Raw genomic sequence first — 13,308 nt, 5'->3', positions numbered from 1 at the left:
CACAATATAAGTAAACTACACTTATATTGGATGGAGGTAAGTGCTGGGGATAAAAATAAAGCAGAACAAAAGGTGGGGAGTGGAAGGAGGGTTTAGTTTTAAATAGCACAGGTGCTTCACAGCCTTCCTGCAAAGATGACAACTGTGTGCCAGCCAAGTACAAAGGAGTACAATGGGTCTGCAGCAGAAAATATTCCCAGCCTTTGAAAGGCACAGCCAGGAGGAGTTGAGAGAGGGGATAGAGTAGTTGAAGTCCGAAAAGTCATGGGAGGGGATGACAGTTGAGTAGAGCCTGGTTGGCCAATGGAACAGCTCTGGCTTTTACCTGAAGGGCTGTGGACTGAGGATCATCTGTCTGCTCTACTGAGGCTAGGCTGAGGATGGTGAGGGCAGCAAGGCTGAAGTCAGAAGACCAGTCAGGAAGCTAATGAGATAATACGGGTGACAGAGATGGCGGCTTCGACCAATCAGTAGTGGAGAACATGGTGAAAAGGGGCCAGATTCTGGATATATTTTGAGGGCAGAGTTGAGAGGATTTGCTAAAAAGAGAAATAAGAGCCAAGACGACTTTGAAGCTTTAGAGCTATATAATCAGGATAGAGTTGCGTTTATTTGAGACTGGGAAGGCCCTAGGAGCAGTAGGTTTTGGGGGCGGACGGGAGGAAGATTCAGTGTCACAGATGTTATGCTTTGGATGCTCATTAAACATCCCAGTAGAGTTGTCAAATAAGCTGTTGGAAGAGGAGTGTTAGGCTCAGAGAAGGGCTGTCAGCTTAACAGATGGTATTCAAACCACGAGATTAAATGCGATCCCCGAAAGAATAGATATAACTACAGAGGTCCAAGGTCTGAGCCCTGAGACCCTCCAATATCAAGAGGGTGTGAGGCTGGTGAAACAGCAAAGAAAACAGCAGCAGCAGCCAGTGAGGTAGAAGGACTTGAGGTAGCTAAAATTCTCTGAGCTACTACTGCTGTCTTCACCTGAAAGAAACAGAGGTTTAGCCTCGTTTCTAGGGCTTTTGTTGTTTTTTTTACTTTACTTCAAGCTGTTTCATATCTTTCTTAGAAACAGGCAAATGTACATCAAATATGATGTCGGATAAGTCGTTTAACCTCCAATCTGTTTCTTCATCTACGAAATACGGGTAATATCATGCCTGAGTGCTAACGTGCTGTGAAAACTCAATAAAATCATTATCACGTAAAAGCAGTTGTTTTTTTCACTTGAAAGATATTAAATATCAGCTGAAGTGGGCTGGAGAATCTTAAAATATATACCCAGAGATATTTGCTGGCAATAGAGAGACACACAGGTCCTAGGCATGCAGAATATGAATCCTAAAAAACTTGAAATACAGAAACATTCCCATTTACCTTACGGGCTTGGCCCTGCTGACGCCCACAACTTTTGGGTAACAGTTTCCCAGTTACAGTAAACGTAAGTTCACTAGTCATGAGTTATTTGGCAAGCATGTAAGAGGAAGTTCACTTTGAATGTTAGTTGACAAATTATCTGTCTCTGTTTCATTATGTTCAAAGCACTTTGGATTGCTTAGAAGAAAGGTGCCATCCAAGGCACTGCAATGCCTAAGAGTGTCAAAAGGCAAACCAAGATGTGGGTGTTTCTCACAGCCCTGTCTTTTTGAGGACACTGAGTTTGTAGTTCTTCTTTCTGAGATCAAAGGTTGCCTCCATAATTCTGTGTTTCTATTTTTCCTATGTTTATCCCTAACCTTCTGCCTGCCTTTCGTGTTTCCACTCCCCTTCTCAATGTTTAATTTAAAAAACTCATTCTCCTAGAGTCTTAGATACTAGCTTCCCTCTCCTTTCCTTACTCAGTTTCAGGTTCTCTCTCGGGACCTTGTCCCCACCTGCTGCCCTGCTGTCCTGTCTTTGCTCAACAAGCTCAGAGACATCGAACACACGTTTGGCATGGATGCTTGAGTGACTCAAAGATAGGTTTTTACAAACAAAACGTACCTAAAAATAAACAAAGCACTTTCCAATTCATTCTCCCTTATCTAAAATGTGGCTGAACTCTGGTCAAAGTGCTAAGTTTCGTGGTTACTCAGACACAGCATTTCTATTTTACTACATCTTTTTCCAACAGTTCCCAATTAAATGTCTATATTGATAAAGGGCAATTAGGTCTTTCTTGAACATAAAAGGAGTCATTTTTTCACTTGAAAATTATCAAATATAGCTGAGGTATGCTGGAGAATCTTAAAAATATCTTACCTGAAATGATAAGTTTCAAAGATCTGAATATCACATTCTGTTAAATTCAAGGAATATTTATTGCGCACTATCTCTGAAAGGACAAAGCCTCAACCTTTTTAGAAAGCCAGATGTTGTTAAGTGGACATCTGAATTTCTGAGTTTTTATTTTAAGCATAGAGACTGAGAAGCCAAATCCAACTTATGAATATTTAGCTACTCTGTCAGTATACAAGATATTTCTAAGGCAGTGAAAATAAAATGGCCAGAGAGCCCAGGCATGAAACAAATTAAAAATATATATATTGAATACACTATACCACAACTTTTCTATAAATTTAAATTTATTTCCGAAAAAAGGTAAAAAATAAAAACATTTTATTTTTGTATTACTTCCTCTTAAAATATTCACAACGCTTCTCGTTTGATTTCTTAAAATTTTTACTTTTTACTCTAGTAGAATAAAATTATCTTCTTGCTAAGGACAGACTTTGGACAAGCGTGACAATCCAATGCCACTGTGTAACGGAGGATTTTCCGTCTGCTGTTAGGTTTACTTTAACTGTCTGGATGATGGTCACATGTACAGCATGACCCCTGTTGCTAAGTAAGCAAGGTCAGCGGTCAATGGTATTGGTAAAGAAACCTAATTCTTAAGTTTAGATACACACAGAATGTGCAAACAGAGCATCTCATCTGCTGTGCTTTACAAACATCTCGTATGGGATGGTGGGGGCGGGTATGTGGGTGGCAGCGGCACAGAGTTCTGGAGGGAGAGGACTGAACTTACTTCAGAACCTGTAAGAGTCCAGGTGTCACGGATGTTGGTCTCACCATTCCAGCTCCACTAATGGTCCCCAGATGAACCTGAGGGTAATAGACTGTCCGAAGAGCCAGTCTTGAAGACTGCAACCTCGTCTTAATGACTTCTAGTGGACAAGTAAAAATAGCACCAACTGTACCCCCACACCTGGAAGAAAAGAAGTCATAGCAGGATCAGAAAAGTGACACCATTTTCTACACAAAGGAAATGTGAATATTTTTCTATTTCTATAGATGTATATATGTTCATTTAATAAAAATTAGAACATACAGGGAGGTAAAAAAATAGTTGAAAAATAGCTGAAATCTCATCAACTAAAGAGATAACTATCATTTTAATAGCTGCATACTATCATTTTGCATTGATGTATAATATTTTAACCAATTTCCCACTGTTGGATGTTCATGTAATTTCAATTTCACTACCATATTGCAATAGTCTACAAAATGTATCTCAGCACACTCAAAATAGTTATTTAGGTAATGCTACTATTTTGAAAATCTATGTTTAGGAAAATACAGATTTCTGTTAAAAATCTGATTAATTTGGACTCCGCTGAAAATTAAACTAAAGCTTACTTTTAACAATAAAGTTCTTGGGATTCCCTCAGTCAGAAGTAATCAAATTCGTCCCGTGTCCCCATTACTGACACATCTCTCTGGACTAGTGTTCCCTGCTGTCAGTCATTTGAGTGCTGTCTTTACGAGTTGCTGATATTGAAATATGACCTGAATTACTAGTTAAATATTTTCTTCCGAACAACTCATTTCTTTATCCTAAAATACCTACTTTCATCTTTCCCTAAGCAATAATATTCATGAAATTACATGTTTAATGGCTACTTATACTTAGCAACATCATGTATCATCTGAAATCATCACCCATACTGGTAGTGATACATGTTTTACTCTTTGGGAAATGCTGCCCCACAATATGAGTTCCTGAAGGCCAGGATCTGTGTATTACTCACTTTCATACCCCCAGCATCAGGTTCACAAACAGTATTTGCTAAGCTAAGGAGTTATTGAGATTTCAAGGAAAATATCTTTTAAGATATCTAAATATGTGAAAATAACATTTACTCTTAACAGTATCATTTTATAGTCTCCAGGCAAGTTACACACCAGTTTTTTCAGAAAGTTAATAAGCAAACCATAAATGTATTAGTTTTTCATTAAAACAAACTCTCAGAGCTTCTACCTGACAAGAATTGCTGTTGTTATTAGCTGCCACTGAGTTGGCCCCTCACTCATGGCAACCCCATGCACAATGGGGTCAGACTGTTGTGATCCACGGGGTCCTAGCCTGGAAGCTCCACTGAAACCTTTTCAGCATCACAGCAACACACAAGCCTCCCCTGACAGACGGGTTGGTGGCTGCACTTGAGGTGCACTGGCCTGGAATCAAACCCAGGTCTTCCATGTAGAAGATGAAAAGTCAACCACTGAACCACCACTAAGGTCCTTGGCAAGAATACTAACAAGTCCAGTACTTACTCTACAACCTTGAAATAAAGTAATTCTATAATTTAAGGATTTGCTAATATAATCCCTCTCCACTTAGCAATCAATAAGATTTTATTCAAAAGTACTCCTTAAATGGAATAGCCTCAACCTTTTAAAAAGGCTTTTTGGGAACATGTCATTAATTAAATCTTCTGGTTTGACATAGGTCTACCTTCTATCACGTTGTCTCTCCCACTAGACCGGGAGCTCGCTAAGGAAAAAGAGCTGTGTAGTCACATATTTTTGTACTTAACTAGAGTATGGAACCTGACCCACAAAAGGTAGATCAATAAAAATGACATAGCATTAGCATCTTTAACTGGGGAAAGTGACCACAGAAAGGAAGGAGGGCCTGGGCACACACAGAATATTTAAGTCAACTTCTCTACTCCACCAGCAGCAAGTGTTGGAAATTTAGGAGCAAATCCAGCACCTCACAGGCCCTGACATAATGAATGAAGTAAAACCCCCAGCAGTACCTGAAAACCAGAAGCCTACAGTTCCATATAGCAAGTAAATCCTGATAACTAAGAGCTGGAAGCCACTACTGCTGTTTATTGAATGATGACTTTATGACAAGTAACCAATCCTCTAATACTCCTACAAATAGGAACTATCATTTAGTGTCGATCTACAGTGAAGAACATGAATGTCCGAATGAGAGACTGAAATATACAGATTCAGGGGTGAAGGGGGAAGGAGAGAAAAGAAAAATAGCCATTTCACCCTATTTAGGTTGTTGCCATTGTTAGGTACCATCAAGCTGGCTCGGACTCATAGCCACTAAAGTAAACCTGGTTTACAATCATGATGATAACATATACCCTAAATTGTTTATCTATCACAGTGTTTTCTGACCTGTGGGCCAAAGCACTTCTTTGGTTCAGCTGACCCGAGTAGCCAGTGCTCAGACAACGGGAAAAGTCACATTCAATATCTAGGTGATACAGAGTAGCATCACATGGTTGGGAAACTGACGAATCTGACTGGACACCAATACACTAGACCATTAATCTCCAAAGTGGGATGCATATTCCAAGAGACATGCATAATGAGCCACTGGCATACAGAAAGAAAATACTACAATCTCAGTGTCATTTTATTAATAATCTCCATCACTTCATTTCTATCTTCTACGTATGTTTTACAATATGTATAATAACCAGCTGCCGTCAAGTACTGGCACTTAGTGCGTTCGGCCAGGGATGCCACTAAATATCCTAAACAGGAAAGTCCCCACAACAAAGAATTATCCAGACAAGGTTCAGAAACACTGCACTAGACCAAAAAATGGACAATATATTTGAATAACCAACATGGTGGGCATTGCTGGTTGCCTCTCCGGCATCCATCCCCGTCTTCCTCTGTATTAACAAGACCCCAAATTTCTGAAGCCATACAGTTTGGATGGGATTGAAACCCATCTCTAGTTCCAGCCTTGACTCACTTAAGCCAAAAAAGTACCACCCACATTATTGGAAACCCTGGTGGTGTAGTGGTTAAGAGCTATGGCTGCTAACCAAAAGGTCGGCAGTTCGAATACACCAGGCGCTCCTTGGAAACCCTATGGGGCAGTTCTACTCTGTCTTACAGGGTCGCTATGAGTTGGAATCAACTCGATGGTAACGGGTTTGGTTTTGGTTTTGCTACATTATCTGTTCAGAGATGGGCACGTGCACCCACACTGGTCCAATACGAGTTAAGCTCAAGACTTGTTCAATGGTTGGAAAAAATAGGAGCAACTAGAATCCATTTTGTGTTGGGGGGAAGACTAACCTTAGAATAAAGCAGATAGCACAGTGACATTGTTGAGTGAATAGATAAACTCTCACCTGAAGTTTGTTCTTCCTCTAGAATTCAGGTATATTTGCCAAGAATTCTTCACTGTTTAAACCCAGTTTGAACTAAATTTTCTGTTACTCACAACTGAAAGCCTTCTAAATGACTCTATCCAAGAAAAATTACATCTAAAGTTTTTCAAGAAAGCATTTAAAAAATTTTACTACTATAAATAAATCTTCCAAAAGGCAGTTAGGACTCATGTTTAAAGTGTTAAAAAGCAAAGATGTCACCTTGAAGGCTAAGGTGCACCTAACCCAAGCCATGGTGTCTTCAATCGCCTCACATGCACTCAAAAGCTGGACAATAAATAAGGAAGGCCAAAGAAGAATCAGTGCCTTTGAATTATGGTGTTGGCGAAGAATACTGAATATATCATGGACTGCCAAAAGAACGAACAAATCCGTTTTGGAAGCAGTACAGCCAGAATCCTCCTCAGAAGCAAGGCTGGTGAGACCACGTCTCACAAACTTTGGACATGTTATCAGGAGGGACCAGTTCCTGGAGAAGGACATCATGCTTGGTAAGCAGAGGGCCAGCAAAAAAGAGGAAGACCCTCAATGAGACGGACTGACACAGTGGCTGCAACAATGGGCTCAACCATAACAAAGATCATGAGAATGGCACAGGACCAGACAGTGTTTCATTCTGTAGTACACAGGGTTGCTATGAGTGGGAAACGATTCAATGGCACCTAACAACAACAAGAGTTTAAGTGATTCAAATATGTTCCTGTATCTTCTCAACACTGTTCCCCTAGCAAATGTATCAACAGGCACCATCTCTGTACTCCCTAAAACTTTAAAAGTAGCCATCAGCTGATGAACATTAAGTGTGTAGGGACAAGCACAGTGCATGTGTACACCAAGCAACAGCTGTCCACAGTAGGAGAAAAAATACAGAATTTTGAAAACATGTCAATTTTATATTTTAAAAGCTTAAAGGCTTAACATATTTCCATTAAAATGCATTTTAAAGGCTATGGAAGTATATCTGATGACAAAACAAAACAATCATCCCATAAAAATAAGACCTGAACATGTAATCCAGGCCTTCAACTCCAAATCTGCTTACAGCTCAGTCCAGCTATTTCAGGTACTGCAGAGATCTCCTAAGTCACTGCCCCCTTATGTTACTGCTTATTCAGCAGATGAAGGACATCCCTTCACACTCTGTGGGCAAGCTGAACCCCAAGTCATTGGATGGGGAAAGTTTTAAGGTCCTTCTTTCAATAGCAAATAAAGACTAGACACAAAGACTCGTTCAATGGTTGGAAAAAATAGGAGCAACTGGAATCCATTTTGTGTTGGGTGAGAGACCAGCCTTAGAATAAGGCAGATACCACAGTGACATTGTTGAGTGAATAGATAAACCCTCACCTGAAGTTTGTTCTTCCTCTAGAATTCAGGTATACTTGCCAAGAATGCCTCACTGTTTAAACCCAGATGCTTTCACTGTTTTTCTTAATTAGCTTAAACAGTGGAAAAGGAATCACAGGTTTTGCTTGTCATGTAGTAACAAGAAAATTCGTTTGAGCACATTTTTGTTTTGATAACACTGCTACCCAGATTTTGGGGTGAGGAAAGTGTAAATTGTTTTGACATCTAGACCTCAAACTTGGGGGTGGGAGGGAAAAAGGCAGAAAACAGCAGAAACCCCAAAAAAGATCATAAAAATCAGCATCATATGAATGAGCTTCTTTCATGCAGAAGTACCCTACCCTGAGAGATGGTTTATGAATGTGTTGCTTAGGTACCAAGCCTCAAAAAAATGTTCTGACTCAGCGCTTTTACTTTTAATGGTTTAGCCTAAGAAAATAATTAGAGAAGTACACATTAAGATGTCTACTTATTTACACTAGCAAAAACTTTGCAATCAGAGGAGTTATACAAAAGTTATGTAATTAGAATAAAAACCCTGTGGTAAGTTACTAAAACTCCCTCACTGAACTCCACAATCACTTGCCTTCTTCACGGCTATATCCCCATGACCCAGGCACTGAACAGAAATGGTACAAGAACTTGGCTGCTAACCGGAAGACGGGCAGTTCAAGTCCACCCAGAGGCACCTTGAAAGAAAGATCTAGTTCTTTCTACTCTGGAAAAATCAACCATTTGGAGTACACTTCTTCTCTGACTCAACTGGTTTAGTGGGATACTCACAGAATATTCACTATGTTGCCACTAAAACTCAGTATGTCATAGGACAGTCCAGTTAATTGGCCTAATAAAGTGTTTAGTGCTTTTGTTCTACCTCCTGGTTTATCGTGTACTGCCTGGAATCTTAAAAGCTTGCAAATGGCTATCCAAAGTACAATTGGTCTCTATTCACCTAGAGCAACAGAAGAAGGGGAAGAACAGGAGGAGGAAATGGAATGTGTGGTTAATTGCCTCCATGAACAACTTCCTCCTTTGCCATGACACCTGAAGAACTAGATGGTGCCTGCCTACCATTACTGAGCATTTTGATCAAAGCCTATAGAAGAATCCCGATAAAAAGGGAAAAAATGCAGAACAGAATTTCCAGTTCTCATGGAGTCCAGATTTCTGGAGCCATGGCTGCTGGATCGACCCCTGAAACTTTTGCTGAGATCATTTTTAAAACTTAAACCAAAAATACTCCCTGAAGTCTTCTTAAAACCAAATGATAATTTAGCTTAACTAGTAAAGAATGTCTGCTTTGAGTATTGAGCTCTTTTAAGAAGTATCTCTGTGGGATCAAGAGCCCCGGTGGCACAGTGGTTAAGAGTTACAGTGAGCTACAGCTGCTAACCAAAAGGTCGGCAGTTTCAATCCACCAGCTACTCCTTGGAAACCCTATGGGGCAGTTCTACCCTGTCCTGTAGGGTCGCCATGAGTCAGAATCAACTCGACAATAATGGGATTTTGTATATGGGATCAAACTGGCAAGTGCAACTCAAAAGATTAGATAGAAAGGGGTCAGTGAGCTGATGTTAATGGGGAACAACTAGGAAAAGGAGGATGAGAATGGGTGCACAACTTAAAACCATCACACAGCATATATATATGTCAGGTATTATAACATTAGAATAACTTGGCATCCCATCAATTTGGTAACAATGTCAAATTGCAACTCATGCAATAGGTTTATTCCCAGCCAAGTACAAAACTGAAATGTTATAAACTGAATCATACCTTCAAATTAGATAACATAGGTATTCAATTCTTTGCCTTGCTGTATGCCAATCTGTTATGTAAATTCTTTCTTCTTATAGGGCAATACACTCTATAAAAAATATGACTAGCGCAGGTCCATGAAGGAGTATTTTCACGTTTACAAAGAATCCAAGAAATTGACTTAAAAAAATCAGTGAGATGAAAGAGACTGAGTTGTTCTGCTACTGCAAAGCCCGTATTTTCCATGATCTAAAACTGTTCGTAAGCCTATTACATGTGATAAAATGTATTTATTCAATATCATTGATTGGTGATAGCTTAAACTTGTTATCATCGTTTCCAGTGGCTATTCAATAAACAGGAGAGATGTAAAGGATATTAAAAGCAGGGGCTTGGACTTCTTTTCAAAGGAAGTGAACTTAGTTCTTTGGAAAGATGCCCGTTTAACAGTGGAAACTAGTTACTTAGGACAAAGCAGCGAGTATTTCACCCAGACCTAGAGGGACCACCGCGCCAACTAGTTTTAACTATATAATATATCCATTACTGTGCTTCTTTAATGTTCTACCCTAAAATGAAATTGAAGTAATATATTTTAAGCTAGTGGGAACTGATCAAAATCCAATTAGTTACTCTGAAAACATTCTTCTGGAAGATTTTTTTTTTGAGTATCTAGTTATCCTGGTGGCGTAATGGTTAAGTGCTACGGCTGCTAACCAAGAGGTCGGCAGTTTGAATCCACCAGGTGCTCCTTGGAAACTCTATGGGGCAGTTCTACTCTGTCCTATAGGGTCACTATGAGTCGGAATCCACTCGACCGCAGTGGATGGGAGTTATCCTGAACTGCTATTTTTGAAGGGACTGAAACCTACTAAATACAATAGCTTCAGGCACTACTCACAACTCCATCAACCAGGCGAGCTGTCCGGTCCACTGCAGTTTCCACCATCATAAGATAAGAGGCTGGTTGCTCCTGTCGAGCAGCAGCAGCCAGAGGGCACTGTGAAGGGCACTGGAGATTCATCAAGACAGCAGACAAATTCTGCAGAAGCCTCAGCACAGGCTGCCCCAGAGCACTGAATGCTCCAGTTTGAAATACAAAGTATTTTTTAAAAGACCACCTCACTGAAAACAGTAATTCAAACTCAGTGAAGCATTAAAAAAAAAAAAAAAAAAAAATTTTTTTTTAATTATCTCTCTTGGCTTTAAAAATGTGTGAGGCTTTAATAAAATGGACAACTTTTTTAAAATTTCCAAGAATGATAAATTTATATAACAAGTATCTTAATTTAAGAAGGCTTCATCCTTGTGTTACTTCCAAAGGAAATATCAATGGGGAGGTGGAGGGATAGTTTAGAGAAAGACAGGGAGAAGATGAATGAGAAATTCGTCCTATTCATGAAAAACCACAAAAGTTTTCTGGTTGGAGAACTCCTTGATCACCTACAACAAAAAGTATGAAAAGCTCAGGAAGAGCACTTTCATCATAGCTATCTCTGAAGATATGTTTCTCAACCATAATTAGGCAGCACATCTAGGTAGCAGTCCAAGCTGCATCTAAAAAACTCAACTCAAGATGATAATACAGGATAAATTCTATGTTATGCAGAACGTTGTGCCTGGCCTGTGAGGCTGGCAAATAGACCCCAAAAGCCATTGGTTGTAATAAAAAAAAAAAAAAAAAACTACTGAAATCAAACATTTTAATTTTCATTTTTGAATAAAATTAGCTCCCTTCCTAGGCCCCCTGCTCCCTAAAAAATTGTTGCCTCCATTGAAAAAAAGCATGATGCACGATTATCAAATTAATGCGGCTCATAGAGTTTCGTTGTCTCCAGTGTTGGGAGTATCCACCACCCCATGAAAAAATTTCAACACACCTTCCTGACCTCCTGCCCACATTCTTCCGAGGTCCCCCGTTAGCCACAGGTTGCTGCCAGCATCACGGGTCACCAGCACTTCTCACGCCCTGGCTGACGGCCCACCCCCGCAGTCCCTGTGACTGTCTGACACAGCTCCTGCCCTGCCCCGAGGAGCCCCTGTGCGAATGTGGGCACCAGCCAGGCCACCACCGGCTCTGAAGCGCTAAGGCCCTCGAGCGGCAGCCAGTCCGGGATGGCCGGGGCACAGCGGCCGGGCAGAGCCGCCCCGCGGGACGCTCGCTCACGCCAGCCGCTACGAGTTCAGAAAGAGGAAAAGCCCGGACGCAGGGTGGCGTCAGGAGCGCGACCCTCGCGGGATGCAATCGCCCCGGGGGTGCGCTCCGGACGGCGGGCTCAGGCCCGCGGCCTCCCACCTGCCACCTGGCCCGGACTTCCTCCTCCTCTTCCTCCTCCTCCTCCTCCCGGCGTCGCCACCCGCCCGGGAGGCCGGTAACCCGCGCGGTGCGGGGGCCGGGCGGGGCGGGCGGGGGCCGGGCGGGCCGGCGGGGCTCGGCGAACGCACTGGGGACGCTCACCCGCCGGCGAAGAGGTGGAGCAGCGTGTTCTCCTTCTGCTGAGCGCCGGTCGCCATGGCCACGCCGGCTCCGAGGCCCGCCGCCGCCGGGGCCGCAGCCGCGTGGGGCTCGAGGAACGCTCGCGGTCGCTGGTCTGCTCGCCCGCTGCCGCTCAGGCTGCCGCCTGCGCCGCCGCCATGTGCGCGCCGGCCGACCACAGGGCTCCCGGCCCGCGCCCTCCCGGCGTCGCCGCCGGCGCCTCAGCGGCCTCTGCGGCCCGAGCCCGGCGCTAGCGAGAGCCGGCGCGCGGCCGTCACGTGGCGGGGGCCGGGCCGTGACGTCACGCGGTGGCGCAAGCGACGGGGGCGGGGCGCGAGGCAGGGGGCGGGACGCAGCGGGGGTGTGGGCCCGGATCCTGCGCGCCCATAGGCCGGCGAGCGCACGCGGGCCGGGTGACTGCACCGCCTGGGCGGGGGTCTGCCCGGAGGGGAATGCTTGGAGTTGGTCCTGCTGGAGGCTGCCTGGTTCCCCTCCTCTCCGCAAAAAAAAAAAAAAAATTGCTCCTCTCCGCAAGAGGCGGCAAAATCCGGCTTTGCAGAGGCCCTTGGCCTTGGCTGTTTTATTTTTCCTCCCTGGGTGGTGTAACTCAAAGCGCCCTTGCAGGACAGAGTAGAACTGCCCCGCAGGGATTCTAAGGCTGTAATCTTTATGGAAGCAGACGGCCACATATTTCCCTTGCAAAGCCACTGGTGGGTCGCTATGAGTAGGAATTCACTCCACGCCAACGAGAATTTTCGAATGGTGTAAAGCATTAATGCCCCAGCTGCTAATCAAAAAAAAGTTCACCCAGAGGCACCTGGAGGAAAGGCCTGGTGATCTTCTTCTGAAAAATCAGCCGTTGAAAACTCTATAGAGCACAGGTTTAGTCTGACACACATGAATTACCATTAGTTCTAATAGACTGGTTATTTTTAGTTTGCTTTGTGGTATTTAAGATGTGCAAAAAGGTATAAAAATTACATCTCGCAGTCCTGGACTCACCACCCAGTTTGGGGGGGGGCTGAAAACAGCGCAAAATCCCTGTACTCCTACTATTACCTCGTGTATTTTTGATCGTTCTATAAATAGTATTATATACGCTGCGCCTATTTTGCAACATGCTTTTTGGTCTGTATTTTCTAATCATCTCCAGCCCAGACTTCTGAACTCCAGGTTTATAAATCCAGACTATTTCTCTATTTGTATGCTCCTGGATCACTGCCAAACTTAGCCTGGCATCAACTCAACCTCAGGTCTTCCCAAAAGACAAGCCTTCCCTGACCACCCTTCCCCACACAATCTATCACATAA

General features: G+C 42.8%; 1 protein-coding gene across 1 annotated transcript in view; it reads right to left on the bottom strand.

Moving 5' to 3' along the window:
* The window catches only part of SLC25A33 (solute carrier family 25 member 33), a 37,020-nt gene extending 24,919 nt beyond the window's left edge, over positions 1-12,101 (bottom strand). Inside the window, exons 1-2 of the mRNA XM_064281231.1 lie at positions 11,980-12,101; positions 3,008-3,187 (exon numbers count right to left, since the gene is read on the bottom strand). Coding sequence (XP_064137301.1) covers positions 3,008-3,187; positions 11,980-12,035 — 236 coding nt within the window. The 5' untranslated portion in view covers positions 12,036-12,101. The remainder of the gene's footprint in view (positions 1-3,007; positions 3,188-11,979) is intronic.
* Between the last annotated feature and the right edge of the window lie 1,207 nt (positions 12,102-13,308).

This window comes from Loxodonta africana, chromosome 3, assembly GCF_030014295.1.
Source record: "Loxodonta africana isolate mLoxAfr1 chromosome 3, mLoxAfr1.hap2, whole genome shotgun sequence".
NCBI classification, from domain to species: Eukaryota; Metazoa; Chordata; class Mammalia; order Proboscidea; family Elephantidae; genus Loxodonta; species Loxodonta africana.
This window is presented reverse-complemented; position numbering and strand designations above follow the sequence as displayed.